This window comes from Geotrypetes seraphini, chromosome 3, assembly GCF_902459505.1.
Source record: "Geotrypetes seraphini chromosome 3, aGeoSer1.1, whole genome shotgun sequence".
NCBI lineage: Eukaryota > Metazoa > Chordata > Amphibia > Gymnophiona > Dermophiidae > Geotrypetes > Geotrypetes seraphini.
The window spans coordinates 166878349-166896923 of record NC_047086.1 but is presented as its reverse complement, the minus strand read 5'-3'; the positions used below and the strand labels follow the sequence as shown (position 1 = coordinate 166896923).

General features: G+C 41.6%; 1 protein-coding gene across 1 annotated transcript in view; it reads left to right on the top strand.

Moving 5' to 3' along the window:
* The window catches only part of SYNE1 (spectrin repeat containing nuclear envelope protein 1), a 994076-nt gene that overhangs the window by 684819 nt on the left and 290682 nt on the right, over positions 1 to 18575 (top strand). Inside the window, exons 96-98 of the mRNA XM_033936910.1 lie at positions 7133 to 7267; positions 12708 to 12802; positions 13801 to 13957. Of these exons, the coding sequence (XP_033792801.1) occupies positions 7133 to 7267; positions 12708 to 12802; positions 13801 to 13957 (387 nt within the window). The remainder of the gene's footprint in view (positions 1 to 7132; positions 7268 to 12707; positions 12803 to 13800; positions 13958 to 18575) is intronic.

Below are 18575 nucleotides of genomic sequence, written 5' to 3'. Positions count from 1 at the left end.
GTTTAAATATAAGTAGTTTAGTTTAAATACAAGTTATTTGAGTATAGGCTGAGAGTGGACTATACAGAAATTTAGGCAGAAGATTAGAATGGAGAAAGAAGGGTAGAGGTGAGGTTTAAGGGGGTGGGGTGTAGACTGAGGGTGACCTTTAGTTGAAGAAGAGGGTCTTTACCATTTTCCGGATGTCATTAGTGAGTTCTGTAGTCTGAGTTGAGGGGGGAGTTGGATCCAGAGTTGGGGAATGAAGTCATCCAACCAGGTGGGGTTTGTTTCCTGTACCAAATGATAGAAACTCATTTCCTTCTTTGCAGATATCTATATTAGTATATTTGATTTAGATTGACAGAGATGCCCAGATCTGAAAACAGGAAATACTTACCCCCGGTCACAATTTGAAAAGGCAGCTGTAATTAGTGCAAGCAGAGGTTGACTAATACTGTATGTATCTAAACATCATTTAGTCTAAGATTGCTAATATCATCATGTTTGTTTCTTAGGCTAAACTAGCATGGGGAGAGCTGAAAGCAGAGGAGAAAGCAGAGCATGTAAAGTGTTTCTTGTTTGCTTGTTTTTGGTTCCAAGCTTGATTGCTTTTACAGTATCTGTGTGGCTTCTCGGCTGCTTCTCTTGGGGCGTGCTGTGCAAATTAACTCTGCCCTTCTTTAAAAAAAGATGATTTATTTAGAAAACTGTGAATCAAAGCCCTGTCAACCTCGCACTAATCTATGATTTTTTTGTGTGATCGCTCTCTGGTTTCATTGCACGTAGTTGTGACTTGATGTTTTCTACAATTGTACCAATGCAAAATTCCCCTCAATGTGCTTACTGCAGCATAAACTACTTTCTGACATGTAATCTGTCATAATAAAATTTTGAGATAAAAAATACATTCCAAATGGAAAAAAAAATGAATGGAAAATACTCAAAATCAAAAGATCTCATTTTGAGAAACCAACCCACTGTTTTTAGATGGTCTTATCAAGCAGTGTAGTATGGTGGAAATGCATAAATCAAATCAACCATGATTATCCAAATTAGGTGCAAAATTCTCTTAACCTCCTCCCCCCTTTTACTAAGCCATGGTAGAGGTTTCTACCGCGGCCCGGAGTGCTAAATACTCTGACGCTCATAGAATTCCTATAAGCGTCGGAGCAGCATTGGAGCATTTAATGCTCCGGGCCGCAATAGAAACATCTACCATGGCTTAGTAAAATGGATGGGTGAGGGTTAGTTTTTATGCGAAATTATTAGACATACAACATTAAAACATTTAAGAACCTAAAAAGGACCATAGGACTGAAAAAGGATTTAATCTAAGCCAGGGGTCCCCCAAAGTCCCTCCTTGAGGGCCAAATCCAGTCGGGTTTTCAGGATTTCCCCACTGAATATGCATGAGATCTATGTGCATGCACTGCTTCCAATGCATATTCATTGGGGAAATCCTGAAAACCCGACTGGATTGGGCCCTCAAGGAGGGACTTTGGGGACCCCTGATCTAAGCATTCTTTAATTTCTATAATCTAGTGTGCCTAAGTCCCCTAGTGGACAACTCAAAAGGGGGGTGCGGCTAGTGGATTGGCATTGGTATTCCTAAAAGTTGCATGCGGTGTTATAGAATAGCCCAATTTCTCTGCCAAAATGCCCAGAGTTGGGCACCTGCATTAACGCCATGTTTCAACTGGCATAAATACCGGTGCCCAAGTTTTGGCATGGAAAATGGAATGCTTCAACAATGTTTTAATTTATTTAGAGTATCTTGTAATTTTATTTATGTGCATTTGATTTCTATTGTATATGTAACTAGCTGATGCCCCGGCGTTGCACGGGTATTTAATTATAGCAATAACACTGTAAATGGATTCAAATAAAGATACTTTATAGTGGTGAATGAAATAATTTTTTTACAGCTTAATAAAAAGTACAATATTCAAATTATAATGTGAAATATTTGACAAAATGAATACAATACAACTAACGCAAAACGTGATTATAAACAACATTTTTAGTTTCACCTCCAGGAGCAAGAACATATAAATTCTTGGGTGAACCCACCCTTGAGCAAGCAACATAGAGTTGTGGGCCGCGAGACCCCCAGAACATATCACCCCAGGTAGTGAGGGATCTGCATACCAAGTTTCGTTCAAATCGGTCAAGCCGTTTTTGAATTACTGTGAGAATGGCAGCTTTTTACATTTTTTCCATTGACATGAATGGGTGAAATCTGATTTTCTGTTTGTAGCTCCGCCCACGTGTGCAGGTGGGCCGTGAGACCCCCAGAACACAGGTAGTGAGGGATCTGCATACCAAGTTTCGTTCAAATCGGTCAAGCCGTTTTTGCGTGATCGCGGCACATACACACACACATACATACCTCCGATTTTATATATATATATATATATAGATTATTTGTACTCTGTTTAGAACTAGTAGAGATAATGCAAAATAGAAATCTGTCTAAGAAATAAATAAATGGTCTCTAAGCTCTGTTCTAAAAACAGCGCTCAACATAAAACAACGTTTACAGGATAGCACACCTCGCTGATTTTTTTTTTCCCCAGCACAAACATCTTGGTACCATTTATAGAATGTCCTCCTCCTATGTATTTATTTAAAAAATCTTATATCCTGCACTGTCTCCTCAAACAGCTTAAAATAAAATACAGTACCACACATCATCAAAACTGATGCACGTTAATATTCAGAATAATGGCATATATACACGCGCCAAAATTTCAAGTGCTATTCTGTAGTTACAAAAATAACTAGCGCACATTTTACTGGTGAGTGTAGATGAGGGCAGGACTCTTGCATGTATAATTTATAGAATGTTGTAAGTTGCATGCGTAAAGGCACGGGCAATTGCACCAGCTCTGAGACTGGCATTAGTGCTAGGGCCTAACTTTTGGGTGTGAGCATAAGCGGTTAAGTAGCCCCCCCTCATTCTTTTATAACGTAGGCACCAACCAGGCACCCAGTTATAGAATTACCCATGTGGAAGACAATTTAATAACAGTGCACCCGAGTATGTGACATTCCCACCCATTCAGCACATAAATATAAGCACTCACTTTATAGAATTACCCCCAAGAGGATACATATAGTGATAAAACAAAACATAAAGGAAAAAAAGGTGATACCTTGTTTATTGGGCTAACTAGGTATCACCTTTTTTTTTTTCTTAGTTTTGTTTTCTTTGTATATATTGCCTTTAAAAGTGGACTACCATGGCTACCATACCATTTTTCCCTCAAGAGGGTACATTTATAAAACTTTATCTAGATTGAGATGGCAAAACATCTTTATTGCAGCTTGTAAAAACAGATGCCCTTGTGTCTATAAAATACTAGTAGAAATCATGTCGAAATTGCTGGTAAAACACAACTATGTATATTTACACCTGTTCAGTAGCAGCTATAAATGTATGTGCCTAAATCATGCCTCTGTTTACGTTTTATCCCTGAACACGTCTACATTAAATGGATGTAAAAGTAATCATGATTTTTCATTGCGCATATTTTTACACGTGGGATAATTTTATGAGACCTTAATGTGCATATATTGGTATACACATAAAATTGACTTTTTAGTTACACCCTCCACCCCAAGTGTCTGCATTGTGTATGCATGTGAAAGCAACATTTGATGACCAACGCTGCTTCTCTTATACTTTCTTGGAGAACAAAAGGGAGTTGCTAAGCTTTAAGATAGCAAAGCCGTCTTCTACTAACTTCTCCCACCTATCTGGTCATAGTGTTTAGAGGAGTATTTGCACATTTCTCATCCCATCTTTGGTTTGATATAGTAACCCCGGACTGATAATTAAACTTGTAGAAGTATTACATAGAAACATAATGGCAGGTAAAGACCAAATGGGCCATCCACAGCATCCACTATCTCCTCCTCTCCCTAAGAGATCCCACGTGCCTATTCCAGGCTTTCTTGAATTCAGACACAGTCGCTGTCTCCACCACCTCTTCCGGGAGACTGTTACACGCATCTACCACCCTTTCTGTAAAAAAATATTTCCTTTGATTACTCCTGAGCCTGTCACCTCTTAACTTCATCTTATGCCCTCTCATTCTGGAGCTGCCTTTCAAATGAAAGTGACTCACCTCACGCACTTTTATGCCGTATGTATTTAAACGTCTATCATATCTCCCTTCTCCTGCCTTTCCTCCAAAGTATACGTATTGAGATCTTTAAGTCAGTCCCCATACACCAAAAGTAGCCTTCCACTAGACCGACTCCATCCTTTTTATATCTCTTTGAAGGTGCTATATTCAGAATTGTACATAATATTCTAAATGAGGTCTCACCAGAGTCTTATACAGGGGCATCGATACATTCTTTATCCTGCTGGCCATACGTCTCTCAATGTACCCTAGCATCCTTCTTTCTTTAACTGTCACCTTTTCATTCTGTTTGGCCACCTTAAGGTCATCACATAACTATCACATTTGCCTTCCTCTCAGTAAGGATGATTTTACTTTTATTGTGCTCTCCTCCAACACCTTCACATTAAATCACTAGTTTTTAAAAGCTCTAAAATCCCATTTTGCATATATACTATCAAATAAAAAGGAAGCAGAAACAATAGGACCAATACGCAAGGGTCAATCTGTCTCCTCTAGGAGTAGCTTATGGTAAAACCAAATGAACTCTAGATTAAACAGTGTTTTAATGACTCTATTTTCTTGCCATTTACAGCCAGATGGATTAAAAAATTTAGATAGTTGTTTTTCTATGAATAAAATTGTTCTACAAAACTGTAGTCTATTACAAGAATTATCTACATATCCATGTCTGCAAATGGAAGAAAAACTGTTTTTAATTAAATAATTTATAGAGGCACGTAGCTCTATTCCGATTAATGAAATTGCATAGTATGAAGATAGGTTTTTGCTTTTTAAAAAATTACTATAGGATGTCAAAGTTTTACAGTTAAGAAAATGTCTGTCACTTGTAAGAGCCAAGTTGTTGACAGGTCCTAACAAGAAATGTTAAGTTAGAAAATTTAGTTGTGCTTGAGGGGCTTTTTTTTAATCACTCAATGGATGTCCTTATCCGTCTCTGCCACCTAAGAAGGTTGGGTCTGGGGCCTTACACATCGCTCTTCACTGTCTTTATCTCTGCCTCCCCAGGATCCTCATTTTACAGATTGCAATTGATGGGGGAAACAGTAAAAATATAAGGGGGACAACACTAACTCCTCCTCCCCTTTTACAAAACCATAGTGCGGTTTTTAGCGCTGACCCCGGCGGTAATAGCTCCGACATTCATATGAATTCTATGAGTGTTGGAGCTGTTACTGCCACGGCCGATGCTAAAAAGTGTGCTACGGTTTTGTAAAAAAAAAAAAGAGAGGGGGGGGTGTAAGTGTTAATAAAAATATTTATTTATAAAATACTTACATATTACCTGCATGTCAGATCGAAGGCTCATGACCCTTCATCCTTAGGTCTTCCCAATCAGAATGTTATGATTGATGTTGACAGGCTTCTACTGCACCAGAAAGAATTGGAGCAAAGAAGAGAATGTTGCAGATTTCATACCAGAGCCCTTAAAGCACTTGTTTTGCTTACAGGGATGCTTCCATTAAGCAGTGGTTTCAAACTCGTGGCCCACGGACTGTATACGGCCTTCCGGGTACTATTTTGAGGCCCTCGGTATTATAAAGAATGATTCTTTATGGAAAATTTGTGCCTCTAGTGTCCGGCGGCCGATGTAACCTCACACAAGCCCTTTCCTGCGTCTATGTGATGGAGTCCAATCGCGTGCAGATGCAGGACAGCACTTGCGTGAGGTTACAGCAGTGAGGCGGGCAACATTCCAGAACGTGCTGGAGGAGGTGAGAGCTGAAGGCAGTTGCGGACACGAACGCCAGACACTTAAGGCACAAGTTTTCCATAAAGAATCGTCCTATATAATAAAACCCTAAGCGCGCATGCACACTTAAGGTTTTGTGTTCCTTGCTGCCGTGTTTTCTGATCTGTGGCCGGATTCTATTTTAGAACGTGGCGGCAGGGAACACTCTGGCCACTCCCCTCCTCCCGCCCTCGCTCACCAACTGCTGGAGGAAGCGCAGGCAAGCTCTCTCCTTGCCCGCCGCCCTGTCACTCCTCACACACGCACGTCGCCGAGCCAACAGGCCACTGCCCAGCAGAAGCCCCAACACAGCGCCAACCACAAGGGAATTGCGCACAGGAGCCCCGGCCCAACACAACCCTCCAAGACAAGCAGTACTGACATGGAGCCCCGAAGGCAGCCCGAGAACACGTGCCGACTCTGCCAAAAAGGCCCGGCGCACAGCTCCACCCCTGTAACCACCGCGCGTGCCAACTGAAGAAAACGCCACGGATGCACGCCCGCAAGGACGACGCCTGCAGCTCCGAGCAGCCAGCGCTCCTGACACGCAGCCCGCCAGGAAGAGGACCGGGAGAGCAAGGAAGAGGGACGGGGGGAGCTGGGCAGAGGTGCTAATGGGCTGGGGGAGCAATGAAGATGGACAGGGGGAGCAGGGAAGAGGTGCTACTAGACAGGGAAGTGGAGTGGGGAGGGAAATGCTGCTGGTGAGAAAAGGGGGCTCGAGCTGAAAGGGAACAGATGGGAAAAGGGGGCGGGGAGGGGAATGGGTTTGGAGCTGGGGCTGAAAATAGGGGACATATGAGGGAAGGAGGCTTTACTAGCACCCGTTAATGTAACGGGCTTAAACACTAGTTCTTTATAATATCGAGGGCCTCAAAATAGTTGGTCCAAAATCTTGTCTCTTGCAGTTGATACTTTGATAGTTTCTCACTTTTCTGCATGTTGCACTGCTTTCAGCTGTGTATAGCTGAAATTATCAGAAGCAATTAAGGAAAGATGTATAAACTATATGACTTATACTTATAAGATTTATAAACTATATTACAACTATATGACAACTTTGCATGAAGTAAAACTCATTATAGTTACTATAACGAGTTTTACCTCATGCAAAGTTGTCATTTTCTTTAATAAGACGTAAACTATTTTTTCTGCAGCCCTCCAAGTACCTACAAATCCAAAATGTGGCCCTGCAAAAGGTTTGAGTTTGAGACCGCTGCATTAGGGCAATACAGTAGATAATTTGTTTAATTTTCTTTTTCTAAAGCGAGGAACCTTTCAGGAAAAAGAAGACTTAGAATCGGGTCTATCTGGTGCACAAAGCCCAAATGTCCAGGAATGGCTGGCACAGGCTCGGGCAACCCGGACGTTGCAGCAGCAGAACAGCCTGCAGCGGCAGAAGGTTAGCATTTGGTGCAACTTTTTCTTTGTAATTTTTTTAGTGAAAGTGGTGAGATGGGCTGTTTTATGAGGGGTTTTCAATAATTTATCTACCTAACCCCCCCCTTTTTTTTTTTTTTTACAAAATTGCAATAGCATTTTTTTTAGCGCAGACCGATGCGCTGAATACTCTGCGCTGTTTCCGATGCTCATAGAACTCTATGAGTGTCGGGAACAGTGTAGAGCATTCAGCGTGCCAGGCTGCGTTAAAAACTGCCATCGCAGTTTTGTAAAAGAGGGGTGGGGGTGGGGTGTTAAGTTAATTGAAAGTTAGGTGCCTAACTTGGTGAAAAGCTAAAGGTGAACTTGGTTAGGGAGTCGATCGTGGGCATGTTTTTGAGTTAAGCACATGTTTTTTTAATTTTTTTGAAAAAAATTCTTTATTAAATTTTCAGTTCTTACAAAAGTGCAATATAGCATACTTGTCATACATCTGAAAATTAAGCACTTATAAGCTATCAGAAACATTTCATCAACCCTTAACAAATTAAAAATACCCTCCCTTCCCCTCCCTCAAGAAAATTCATAAATCAGAAGATCATTTGAGTATATACCTCCCTCCCTCCTCTGTTTTTTTACTTAGGCACCATTGTTTGCACAACTTAGACACAGGCATTTGGGCCAAGAAAACCTTGTCATAAATGGGGTGTGCCTAAATGTTGAGACATCTAGCGACACATCCAGTAGCTTCACTTAGGAAATGCTAAGCGCAATTCCATACAGTGCACATAACTTTTATAGAATTGCGCTCAGCATCACGCTAGTTGGTGCAAATTTTTTAGTGACATATAGAATTGGACTCTACTTGGCAAGAATGAGGGGCTGTTCACCTTAAATATTTTTTTAGTTTTTCTACTTTGAATGCTTGCTTTTGCAGAGGTTATTGGTGACATACTATTGGGCAATTGTTTCCTGTATTTCTGAGCATATTGCACATTATTAGTACAATGTGAAAATTTACAGCAATCTAAAAATGGAAAAAAAAAAATAGAATATGCATAAAAATTACTTGCGCTTAAAAATTATTTACTTGGGGATCCATTTATAAAGATAAGGCAAAAGTGGACTTTCCCATACGCTAATGTAATTTTTACCACAGCTGGAAAACGGTTGATTTTCCATTTTCCAAATTAATGGCCATGTGCTAATATAACTAGTAATATGGTAGATGATGTCAAATAAAGACCTGATCACTCTATCCAGACTGTACAACAGTTGCACTTGTTATCAATTCATGATGAAACTAGCATAAATATAAAATAGTTGATCCTGGTCTTTTTATGACTTTTGTATTTTTTGCCATTTTTGAGACATAGACCATAGAAGTCCATCCAGCCTTGTCTTTAGTTCCAACTATGGGACTTGCTGTCAAAACCCACTCTAGCCTATCACAATCTGCCTTGTCATATATGGGAGACAGACTGTCGAAGTCCTCCTGGCACTGTCCTCATATTCTAACTACTGAAGTTGCAGTTGATGCCCTCTCCAGCCCATCATGAACTGTCTTGCCACAGATGTATGGCATTAACAAAAATTAGTGCTTGAGTCCTTATTGTCACCTATTCTGTAGGCTGTATGAGGGCTAATGCACTAATCAAGTGCTAATCAGCGTGTGATAATGCAGACGTGCTAACTGATTAGCACAGAAATGCCCGTTGTCTGCCACAGAAATGTCCCCTCTGCAAAAAAAAAAAATTATATGTATAATATACTTTGTTCCAGCTATATATAGATAATGGTTTGTAAGCACAGATTGCATAATTAATTATCATGGGATGCCTTAGTGCAGGGGTGTCCAACCTTTTGGCTTCCCTGGGCCGCATTGACCAAAAAAAATGTTTCTGGGGCCGCGCAAATGCTGCAGCAAGACAGAGGAGGGAGCCGGCAAGACAGTAAACACCCAGGGGCAGCAGAGGAAAATACTGTATCGCCCTCAACCGGGGCCACACAAAATACTTCACGGGGCTGCATGCAGCCCTTAGGCCGCAGGTTGGACATCCCTGCCTTAGTGCATCTTGTTGGTAAACCCTTAAATCTTCAGTAAGCATATACTAGTGCTTATTGCATCTTAATTTAAAAAAAAAAACACTCGGTAAGTTGAACTCTCTGAAAAGTAGGAAAGCTGCACATGCCACCAGAAATGAAGACCATGATCAAAGCCCTGAAAAAATGCAAATTTTTAGGGGCTGATATTCAACCCACAGTAGTAAGTGGTTTGTAAGCCATTCATAACCGCAAACTGAGTTAACCCTGAATATTTAATGCCAGGGCATGTCTAGCTTCCGGCATTGAATATCTGGGTGGTGTGGTAACCCAGAAGTTAACTGGGCACCAGCTTGGCTAGCTCATTTAACTAGATAGTGCAGGGGTAGGTAGTTCCAGTCCTCGAGAGCCACAGGCAGGCCAGATTTTGAGGATATCCACAATGAATATATGTGAGGTGGATTTGCATGCATTGCCTCCTTGAGATGCAAATCTACCTCATGCATATTTATTGTGGACATCCTGAAAACCTGATCTGCCTGTGACTCTTGAGGACTAGAATTGGCTTCCCCTGGAATAGTGATCTGGATATCACCACTGGTTAAGTGCTGGCTCCACTCATGCTCTGTCCCCAACTGGTAATGGAGGATCAGAGGGGATATTTAGCGGCACTAACTAGTTAATTGTTGCTGAATATCTGAGCCTCTCTTCTTCCCAATTAAACCATTTTGAATATCGACCCCATTAATTTTTTGCATTTTATATATTTCTAGTGCAACATATCTAGTAGTCCCGAACGCTAGGGTTATGCATCTGAACCTGCAAGTTGCATGCAGAATGATATCATTCATCATTCAACTCCGCTTCCTTCCCAGTAGGCTTGATCCTGCCTCCTCAGTTTCTCTTCTGAAAGCAAGTTGCTCAGATGTCTTTCTGATCTGCTCTGTAGTTTTATTTTTGGGTTTTCCCCTGTCATTTTAAGTTGGAGGCTCGGTGCCCAGAGGTTTCCTCTTGTTAGGCCCTCTTTCTGGGAGGTTCTGGGAGAATTCACAGACTTGTGTGGCAGAAGTCTGCTGCCAGCAGGATCAATCCTTAGGGACACCTATCTAGACAGCCTGCTGTAATATTTTTGGAGCTCGGGGGCCATCCTCTGAGTAGCTGCTTGCATCTCTGATTTATCAGGAGCTTGAGTACAGGCTGTTTTGCTCCTTCCCGGCTTGGCCGGATTAATAGTTGACTGGCTGTGAGGTCCTCCTCCCCTCATGGCAAGAGTTTCTGGGGGTTGAGGCTCAATCTGACATTGGTCTGTTTGGCAGGCTTAAGACCAATTTGTGGAGTGAACTGGTGAGGCAGAGTTCTCCTTTTGTTCCAGCTGTACTTCTAAGCTGAGGCAGGCAGGCACCACGTAGCACAGTGAGTTAAGGCTATTATAGCCTATGAGGAAAATCGGGGAGGGGGAGTGTTGAAAAATTGGAAATTTGAGGGTTTCTGGGGCCAGAGCTAAAATCCTCCTCCAAAACTTCAGGGAAGTCCCCCCCACCCACTCACATAAACACAATTTCTTGTGGCACAAACTCATTGACCATCTTGTGGCACACAAATTCGTGGCAGCCCTCTTGGATTTTAAACAGTCTTTTTTTTTCTAAAGGGTCTATCTACCTCAAAACGCCTCGATTTTTCTTAAAATTGATAGGCCTTTCTACACCTATGTCATGCCAGGTTTGTGTTGGTTAGTCGGTTGAGGAGCGTCCATGTTCTTTGTGCTATGGTGCATGCAGGGAAGGGTCGAGAGCCTTTGGCTCAGCCTCCTTTGAGTTCTCCAGGGCTCAGGATCCACAGGAGGCTCTATACCAGGAGAAGAGGCCTTTTCCAGAGCCCTCTAAAGGAGAACTGGTGAAGTGCAGATGCATGAACACCACAGAGCCCAGGATCCAAGTATACCCATATTTGGATGATTGGCTGATCAGGGCCTCGTCCAAGGAAAGGGGTGAACTTGCAGTTTTGAAAGTAGTCCAGATCTTGCAGGACTTGAGATGAATAGTTAACTTCAAGAAAAGTTATTAGAGCTGACCCAGCACTTGGAGTACCTGAGAGTTCTGTTCAACATGGCTGAAGGTCAGGTTTTTCTTCCAGAGCTACATAGATAGAAACTCCAGAAAGAGATATCGGACCAGCTTCTGAGTCTGGTTCCAATGGTGTGGCATTATCTTCAGATCCTGAAGTCGAACACAGCTGCCATAGAGGTTGTCCCTTGGGCCAGGGCATACATGACACCCTTCAAGACTCTCTCCTTTCCTGCTGGGCTCCTCAGACAGACTCACTTCAGCAACTGCTTCTATTGACACCAGATGCAAGGAACAACTTACAGTGGTGGCTGCAGACAGCTTCCCTCTCAAAGGGCATGCTATGCCAAATACCTTACTGAGAGATATTGATTATCAATACCAGCCTTTACAGATAAAGGGGTCATTGCAATGGACACCCATCATTGATCCCTGACTCAGCAAGAGTGGTCCATAAATTGTCTAGAACTCAGAGCTGTTTGGCTGGCATTGCAGGTCCTGGAGAGGTCCCTGAAAAGCAAATCAGTCAGGATATTTGAGAACAATGCTACGTCAGAGGTTCTCAATATGTGGTACATGTAACCCTAGGGGTACGCATACCAGGGAGTATGCGGCACCGGTGCTGTAGGTCTCCCACCCTCCTTCTGCCATCGCATATCTCCCACCTTCCTCATTTTCTCTCCCCAGCACACCCCGTTCCTCTGGACTAGCAGTGGCAGCTCACTCTGTGCTTTTAACTTTCCCACACAGCTACCACTAGCATTAGTTTAGCCAGCAATTCCATAAGGCAGCCTTGGGGCATTTGCTAGGCCAACCTGCCTCTGGCAAAAGTGAAGTTGCATCATTGGAGGTGGGCCGGCCTAGCAAAGGCTTCCCTCTTACATCTGATGGTCCAGACAGTGTCCTTGGAGGTGATTACGCCAGCAAGTTGAAGCTCTCTCTTGCAGGGATCTGTTTCTTAAGATTACAGAAGCAGGAATTTCCTAGCACAGGTTCTGTCCTTTCTACCAAAAGTAGTAGCTGCTTTACATATCAGTCAGGAAGTCCGATTGCCTGTCTTTCGGCCTAGAGAGTCAAAGAAAAGGCCAAAATATTGCATTTGCAAGACATCAGGAGAGTGCTTCTTCACTATTTTGGAGTTACCAATGAGTTTTTTGATGAGCGATATCATTCTGCAAGCAACTTGCAGGTTTAGATGCATAACCCTAGTATTCAGGACTGCTAAGCACATCTACAAGAAAGAAGATTGTTGAGGTAAGAAGATAATCTTTCTTTACTGATTTTTAATAGCAATATGTCTGGCATTCCATAGTCCAAACACTGCAAAAATGATTTTTGTTGATATACTTTTATTAGGAACTTGAGCAGGAACTCGCTGAACAGAAGAATCTACTTCGATCTGTTGCAAGCCGTGGAGGAGAAATTCTGACCCAACATACAATTGTAGATAGGTTGAGTATCATCTCTGTATAGACAGCAGGGTTTTTTTTTTTCAGTAATGGAACCTAAAGTGCTCATTTTTAAAATAAACTGATATCTCAAAATGCCTTAAATGTCTGTCCAAATCCCAATTTTGAAAAATCAAAATTTTGGTGTTTCACAATGTAATTTGTCTGTATCACACTGTAATTTGTCAATATCACCTCTATGCTGATGACTCCCAAATCTACCTCTCCACACCAGATATCTCTGCGGGAGTTCAGGCCTCAATTTCAGCCTGCCTGTCTGACTTTGCCACTTGGATGTCTCGCCGCCATCTCAAACTGAATATGGCTAAAACTGAACTCTTTATCTTTCCCCCCCAAACCCGCCTCCCCCCTCTCACCGCTCTCTATCTCTGTGGATAACGCTATCCTCCTCCCTGTCTCATTGGCTTGCAACCTTGGGGTGATCTTTGACTCCTCTATCTCCTTTTCTGCTCAGATCCAACAGACCGCCAAATCCTGTCGCTTCCTCCTCTATAACATTACCAAAATCTGTCCTCTTCTCTCTGAACGCATGACCAAAATCCTTGTCCACTCATCACCTCGCGCTTAGACTACTGCAACATACTTCTCTCTGGCCTCCCACATGCCTGTCTCTCACCTCTTCAATCTGTTGAAAATGCTGCTGCGTGACTCATATTCCATGAGAGCTGCTATTCTCACATTACCCCTCTACTCAAGTCACTTCATTGGCTCCCTGTCCATTTCTGAATACAGTTTAAATTTCTCTTGCTGACTTACAAGTGCATTCGCTATGAAGCTCCCCGATATCTCTCCTCACTCATCTCCCTCTATGCTCATTCCTCCCCCCCCTTGATCTCTGCTCATCGGGCAAGCCATTCCAGCATCCTTGAGAACTCTAAAAGTAATAATAAAAATGCATACACGTTCTCTCAGTTTTCGAATGCAGACCAAATGTAAATCAATTCCTCTGGTTCTCTTCTTGCATTTGTAATACGTTATAGTGAGAGGCCTGATGCGTTGTCCCAGGAGCTGAGCTTCGAAGGTGAGAAACCATCAGCAGAAGGACAGATGAGAATGAAATGGGAAAGCCTGCATCAGGAGCTGAGCACAAAGGAGAAACTGATGCAGAACGCTTTGCAGCAGGAGCAAGAGCAACCGGTAGCTTTTCTGTTTATTATTATTTTTTTTTATAAGAAAAAACTGAAGCATTTTTTATGGGTTCTATCATTTCTGAGTTAAGCATCTTGCCAAACTGAAGTCTATATAATGAACTGTGCAGCAGAGTGACTGACATAGAATCCAAACAAAAAAAGGGGGGTGCCAAATTACCCACACCGGAAGTCAAAGAATCACAAAACAAAGGGGATGAGAATACCACGGTATCTGGACGAACACAATTTTATTGTACAAACAATTCTTGATTGTAGTAATTTCAAACAATTCTCAAATGTGGATGGTGGTGCTGCCTGATTTATCGATTCAAATCGATTCACCAATTCACTTTGGTGAATGGATTCAAATTGATTCGTTATCCGAGAAAATCAGACTCACCAATTCAGTGACCACCCCACCCCGCTAAGACCTGACATAAACTTGGAAACATCTCTGAGGCCTCCCAAAGCAGCAGCAGTGGCAGCACTCTGAACAGGCTGCTTTGCGGCCTGTCCAGTTACACAGACTGATGATATCATCTGATGAAGCCTAGTGCTCCTTTTTGGCTTCCCTGAGTATTCACAGGAGCACTAGGCAGGATTCCCTAAATCTCTGTTTCTCCAGGGGCTAGACACATGCAGCTATCAAGCTATTCTAGAATTTCATCTTGTCAAACATTTGTGCTTCTAATTTCATTCAGAAAATGATTGAAGTTAATAAAAATCCTTCAGTAACTCATTCCAGAGCAATGTTAAACTCTTAGCTGAAATGTCCATTGGTTTCTATTTAGATATGTCAGGAAATATGAGTCTCGGTAAGTTCACTTCCTTTTTGTCCTAACTAGAACATGTAGATTATACCTATCAGCCAGCAGATAGAGACAGGGATCCCTGAGGTATGACCTTTGCACCTTAAAAAGTACCCTGTAGCCACAGCTCAAATACTCTATCTTCACAGATTGTGATGAACATTTTATGCATCACTGGGCTAATGTCAAGGCAGCTCCTGAGCTCAGTTGGAGAATTGATAACAAGTTAAGCTTATATTTTCTCTTAGGCTTCTGCGGCTGGCGTCACGATTGTAGAAGGTTTCCATCTCACCGCATCTGTGTAGAAAGAACTGATGTTTCAGCTATCATGCTTTGGCTTTTTTCAGGGTATAGAAGAAAGCCCCACAGCATGATGGCTGAAATGTCAGTTCTTTCTACACAGATGCAGCGAGACCCGGAAACCTGCTACAATCAGTTAAGCTTAGACAACGAGGAATTTAGGACATCTTTGCCACCCTCCAGGGATATCTGGAGGAGTCCACATGCCTCCTTTCTCAGCTCATCTGACGGTTTGGGGGTTGATTAATTTCCCAGTGAATTTTCTCACAGAAAAAAAAAAAAAAAAGATTGGAAGAGTTTTTACAATAAAATAACATCAAGGATCCCTTTTTCTCATTGCTTCCATAAAGCATTTGATTCAGCTAGCCAAAGGATTCCACTGCTTTGTTGAGACCATCAAAGTATGGAGCAAGGTGAAAAGAAGAATGCCTGGAAAGAAACTGTATGCTGAAATTCAGACCTGCAGTTTCTGGCCTTTCTTTACATACAGAGAATTCCATAGTAGATGCTTTCAACTTGGGGCAAATTCAGTTTTCAAACTGTCCACTTTGGTGCAAAGTCTACTTGCATACTTTAATGGATCTGCGCACTTGATTTTTTTTGTGCAGATATAATGCGTGCCTGATTTTAAGGCCAAATGGGATCGACACGTGAGATCTATTCACAAGGTAAAGGTAGAGGAGGGTCATTAGGGTGGGAAGATTGGATGGGCCGTGGCCCTTATCTGCCGTCTATTTCTTTCTATGTTTCTAATGTACATGTATAGATGTAACCAAAAAGAAAAAAATTTCCTTTGAAATTGTACAAAAAACAGCTGTGCCCAAAAAGTCTTTCAAGTGAAAGAAAAAAACCACACTCTACCACCCATACATCACAGGCAAAAAAAAACCTTTCACTGATAGAAGACTGAGTTCTCTGTCACTTAATACCTTTGGAATGCTGCCTTTTTGAGACCCTTTATAATTTCAGCTTTCTTTTTAAATTTCCTCATTGTTTTAATTGGTTTGTACTTTGCGGGGCGGACCTTTCTGAAGTCGGTGGCTAAGATTGGCTCCCCCGTTACATATTACGCCAGTGCATTCACAGCGGTGTTGTTCATGTAAGCAGAGGAAGAAAACTTTGAACTGTGAGTATAAAAGCTGTTGAGCTTTATGGTTACTGGTTTTTTGATGCATGTTCTTTATGGGAGCTTTTTTGTATTTTAGGACAACTTATCTATTGGACATTTAGTTGATTTTTGAGACCCTGAAGTAGTGGTGTCTGCCATGAAACGATCGTCGGTCCTGGTCCTGTGTTCATGTCCGTAGTGATTATCCAGAAACCTAGTTTCTTACCATAGTTTTGTTTTTTTCACTAAATTTCATTGTATTTTCACCTATTAGCGAAAGTGGGGTTTTTTTTTGCCTGTGATGTATGGGTGGTAGAGTGTGGGATCACCTCTCCAGTTATCTGAGGCTTTTTTCTTTCGCTTGAAAGACTTTTTGGCACAGCTGTTTTTTTGTGCACTTTCAATGGAGAGATTTTTCTTTTTGGCTGGTATTTTTCTTCCATTACCTACTTTTTGGGGATATGTATAGATGGATATGTATACATATTATTCTACACACAACTGGGTGAAGATTCAAACTCAGGGTTTGTTCCCAAAATTCATCGATACAGCAACAACTGGTGAAGGAACAAACAGTATTTTAAATACCTTTTTAAACTTCAGTGGCGCTCAGAGTCCAAGATGGAGTAAAAAACCTCAATGTGGGGTACAAAACCCCTAAAGAGTGTTTTTTGTAGAATCTATCATTGCAATGAAGTTTAAAAAGGTATTTAAAATACTGTTTGTTCCTTCACCAGTTGTTGCTACATATTATTCTATACATATCCAAAAAAAAGTAGGGAATGGAAGAAAAATACCAGCTGAAAAGAAAAATCTACCCGTTCAAATTGTGCCCAAAAAGTCTTTCAAGCGAAAGAAAAAGCCTCAGGTACGAGTAATATGTATAGATGTGAAAATACTATCTTTGTGTATTAGGTTTTATAAATTGTACTAGAATTAATCTTGAAAAGTTGATTTATCAGTGTTCAGTGTATGTTCTAATAGAAAAAAGTACAAATTCTTTAAATATGCTTACTAGAATTATTATTTTTCATAAAGACAATTTTTGTGTATATCTGCTGTTTAAATAATGTAATTTATGCTATTCCTCCATTTTCCCCCCTCCCCCTTTTACTAAACCGTGATAGCAGTTATTAGCTCAGGGAACCACGGTGAATGCTCCGCACTGCTCCCAATGCTCATAGGAATTCTATGAGCGTTGGGAGCAGCGCAGAGCATTCAGCACGGCTCCCTACACTAATAACCACTATTGCAGTTTAGTAAAAGGGGGGGGGGTATTTTTTAATTGCCATTTACCTACATATATGGCTATGATAACATGAGTGGAGATAAGGCACAGACCCTCCACAGACACAGTTTAAAGTAGAATAAAACTCTTTTTTTATTGGGTTATGCATCAAATATACACCTAGACCTGTTCCTGTCACAGGCCTGGTAACTCAAGACAAAGCATAATCCTCTGGTAACTCAGTCCCAATACAAAGGGAGCTGTTCCTGCCAGGCTATAAATAGTCTTCGTGTACACAGGAGTATCAGATTAAAGCTCAGCACTCGGCGTACAATCTTCTGTCAAGCCAAGAGGTCAGAATTTCTCAATGTTTAACTGAGAACATTCCTCCCTTGGCCACTCTTCTGGTTCCTGGCCCCCATAACTTGTGGAGGCCTCCCCTGAAGAGCTGTTCTTTTCTGCTGCGGGCCTCTCTAGCTTGTTGCTACTCTGGAGTTTTCTCACCACTTGTTGAACCACACCCTTCCTGCTGAGCACTCTAGACTCTAGAATGCTCAGCAGGAAGGGTGTGCTTCTAGAGCTAGACCTCTCTGTGCAGTTTCCTATACTTTCCATGACAATTGCTTTGAAAATTATTATCGAGAGGACTAAAAATGAAGTTGTTTGAACACGTCCTTCCTGACAGGGATGATCACAAAGATTTTACCATGGGATACTAACAGAGAAATAAGCAATGAAAATTGCTTTCCTCCTTTGACTTGAATTGTGCTCTTAATGTTTGACAGTTTGAATACTTTTCCCCATACCAATGGGGGAGAAAGCATGTTGTATGCATGAAAGATAGTTAAGTAGATTTGAATGAATATATACCATGCGAGTATATTTAATTTTGATCTCCCTCTAAGTGATTTGTGTCATAGTCTTAGTCCCTGCTGAAAATCAGCTGCAAAGTGAAACTCTATGCTGGGTTTCCCATTGAAAATGAACCTGCAGTCCAGTGGGTACAGTATGTCTGTAGAGACTGGGGGGGGGGGGGTTAAAAATGCCCCAATAGTGCACAAAACTCATTAAAAATTAGATCTGAAAAAATCCATTTCGACTCCCCCCCCCCCATAGAAGGAATGGTACAAGATAGTTTTCTTTTCTAGGTACCTCCTTTGCTATGTGCACTGTGTTGGTT